Below are 2,373 nucleotides of genomic sequence, written 5' to 3'. Positions count from 1 at the left end.
CGGCACTTCAAGGAGCTGACGAAGAGCGTTACGCCGGTGGAGGAGGAGATGTTCCACCTCCATGATGACCTCAGACCTCAGGTCTACCTGCGCCCCAATGAGACTGTCTGCATCCCCTTCAAATACCAGACCTTCTCTGCAGACCCTGCGGTTGTCATGGCACAGGTAGGTGCAGGCCCCTGTTTGAGCAGCTCCCAGTGGGGAGCATTTCCCTCGGCTGGGTTTGCCTGTGCAGGGCCAGGTGGTACCACCATGGTGCAGCCAGGGCGGTGCTGCACCCCGAGGCAACCCGCTCTCACACCCCGCAGGGGCCAGCTGGGCTGGGCACCGATGCCGAGGCAGCCGCCCGCGCCCTGGGGAAGAGCAGAGCTGGGCACACGAAGCACATCCAGGTGAGGGAGCTGGGCAGAAACACCACTCAAGGGATGGTGTGGAAGGAGAAGCACCAGTCCTTCAAAACTCCATCCCTCCCACTGCCTCTGGGACAGGTCTCCTTCCAGGTGAGCCGGGGGAAGCCCATCGCGCTGCTGTGCGTGAAGGTGGAGCCGCAGCCCCACGTGGTGGACCAGACCTTCCGCTTCTACCACCCTGAGCTCACCTTCCTGAAGAAGACCATTCGGCTGCCCCCCTGGTACACCCTCCCTGGTGAGCCCATGTTGTGCCTGGCTGGGACTTGTTTTTTCTTTCCTGTCAGTTGGTGTCTGTGGTTCATAGGGGCCTTCTTGGAGGTCTGGCAGCATCAAGGAGCACATTGTGGCTTCCTTGCCCTTCCACAGCCTGGGCTCCCTGCTCACTCTCCATCTGCCCCCCTGCGTTAATTTTATACTGAATTCCTCACACCAGTGCATCTGTGTGGTTTGGGGGTAGCCCAGCATGAGTGACTCTGGTCTGTGGCTCCATGGGGTGCAAGGTAACAGAAAAAACACTGAAACCAGTTTCCCCTCGGTCTCTTCTCCGCAGGCGCGCCAGTGGGGATGCCAGGCGGGGAGCCCGAGATGTTTGTTCGCTGCAGCGACCCCAACATCATTTGTGAGACCAAAAACATGGTACCAGTCTCACTTGGACATCTATCTCTCCTTTGTGTCCTTGTGCTGGGGGTTGTTCTGGCTGGCAGAGGAAAGCCTTGTGCCTGCAGAGCATCCCCATTTATCAGCCCGTGGTAGTGAAACGCTGGCAGTGATGAAGCCAGAATTATTCCCAATTAAAAGGAGCTGCTTTGTTTTTGTGGTTGAAGCTGAATGTTGCACCTTATCGCATCGTGCAGCAGCTTGTACTCGCCTGTTCTTTTGAGCAAATACCAGATGACAGAGATGCTGGGGAAAAGCAGCTTTTTGTCAGGTGTGGGATAGACCATCTCTTCTGCTCAGAGCACCCACTGGAGCCCACACATGGCCCTTGCTTGGCCGTGCCCAGCATGAGTTTCCTGGGCTTGCCTTGCAGCTGGAGGAGAGGTAGAAAAGGAAAAATGAACTTGGGCATGTGTGTGCAGATGGCAACGAAGGGTAGTTGCTAATTGCCATTGCAGAAACACGTTAGTATGGTAATTGGATTATGGCTTGTTAGAAAACTTGGGGAGAATTTGCCAAAATTTGATTACAGATGCAGACCTGGAATGTGATAGTTGTTTGTGTCCTCTTTTGTAATTAAAAATACTGGAAGAGCTCAGCCAAGCTGTATAATGAGTTAATAACATAGTTTAACTAGATGCTGAAAGCATCTGCTTTCATAAGTGGGTTTGTGGCTGTTTTTTCTGTTAATGGGGAGGAGACCCTGGAGTCCTCATTAGCTGGGTTGGTCTTGAGGTTAACTGTTGGAATGATGCTCTGATTTCTGCACACAGGGGCCTGGTGAGCCGCAGGATATCTTCTTAAAAGTAGCTGGAGGGCCAAGCCCACAGATCAAGAAGTTCTTTGTTGCTATTTATATGTAAGTAGCAAAGCCCCAAAAAAGTGAGAAACTCTAACCCTGAGCATGTGGCTGGGCAGGAGAGGAGCTCATGCCACCCTTGCCTTGCTTGTGGCTTTGCTGAGCAGCACAAAGCTGGGCAAGAAGCTTCCCAACATGTCTCCAGCTTATGGTTTACATCGTTCTCTTTTCCCCCTAAATAATTAGGCTTGATGTTCTCTTCCTGGTGTCCAAGCTGAGGCCTCCTGGGCCCGGTGGGCTACCTTTGTGTTGGGCAGTGCTTTAGGAGGGGGAGGGACTGAAATGGGTTCCTTAGAAGAAGCTCACCCTGAGTTCAGGCTCCTGCTCTGGGCTCCCCGCTTGGCGTCGAGCCGTGTGTCTGCCCTGCTGCAGGGACGCCTGGCTGGCAGTGCCTGTCCAGATCTGGCAGTTCTACCTGCACTCGCTGCAGCGCCTGGACGTCAGCTG

General features: G+C 54.2%; 1 protein-coding gene across 1 annotated transcript in view; it reads left to right on the top strand.

The window, feature by feature from the left end:
• NPHP4 (nephronophthisis 4) overlaps window positions 1-2,373 on the top strand; it is a gene marked incomplete at both ends in the record, with an annotated part of 4,447 nt that overhangs the window by 331 nt on the left and 1,743 nt on the right. The window contains 5 exons of the mRNA XM_008937185.1: window positions 1-204; window positions 438-645; window positions 961-1,046; window positions 1,841-1,926; window positions 2,299-2,372. Of these exons, the coding sequence (XP_008935433.1) occupies window positions 1-204; window positions 438-645; window positions 961-1,046; window positions 1,841-1,926; window positions 2,299-2,372 (658 nt within the window). The remainder of the gene's footprint in view (window positions 205-437; window positions 646-960; window positions 1,047-1,840; window positions 1,927-2,298; window position 2,373) is intronic.

This window comes from Merops nubicus, unplaced genomic scaffold (genome assembly GCF_000691845.1).
Source record: "Merops nubicus isolate BGI_N331 unplaced genomic scaffold, ASM69184v1 scaffold30803, whole genome shotgun sequence".
In the NCBI taxonomy this organism is placed as follows: Eukaryota; Metazoa; Chordata; class Aves; order Coraciiformes; family Meropidae; genus Merops; species Merops nubicus.
Note: the sequence above shows the minus strand (reverse complement) of the source record. Positions and strands in the feature narration are given on the sequence as shown.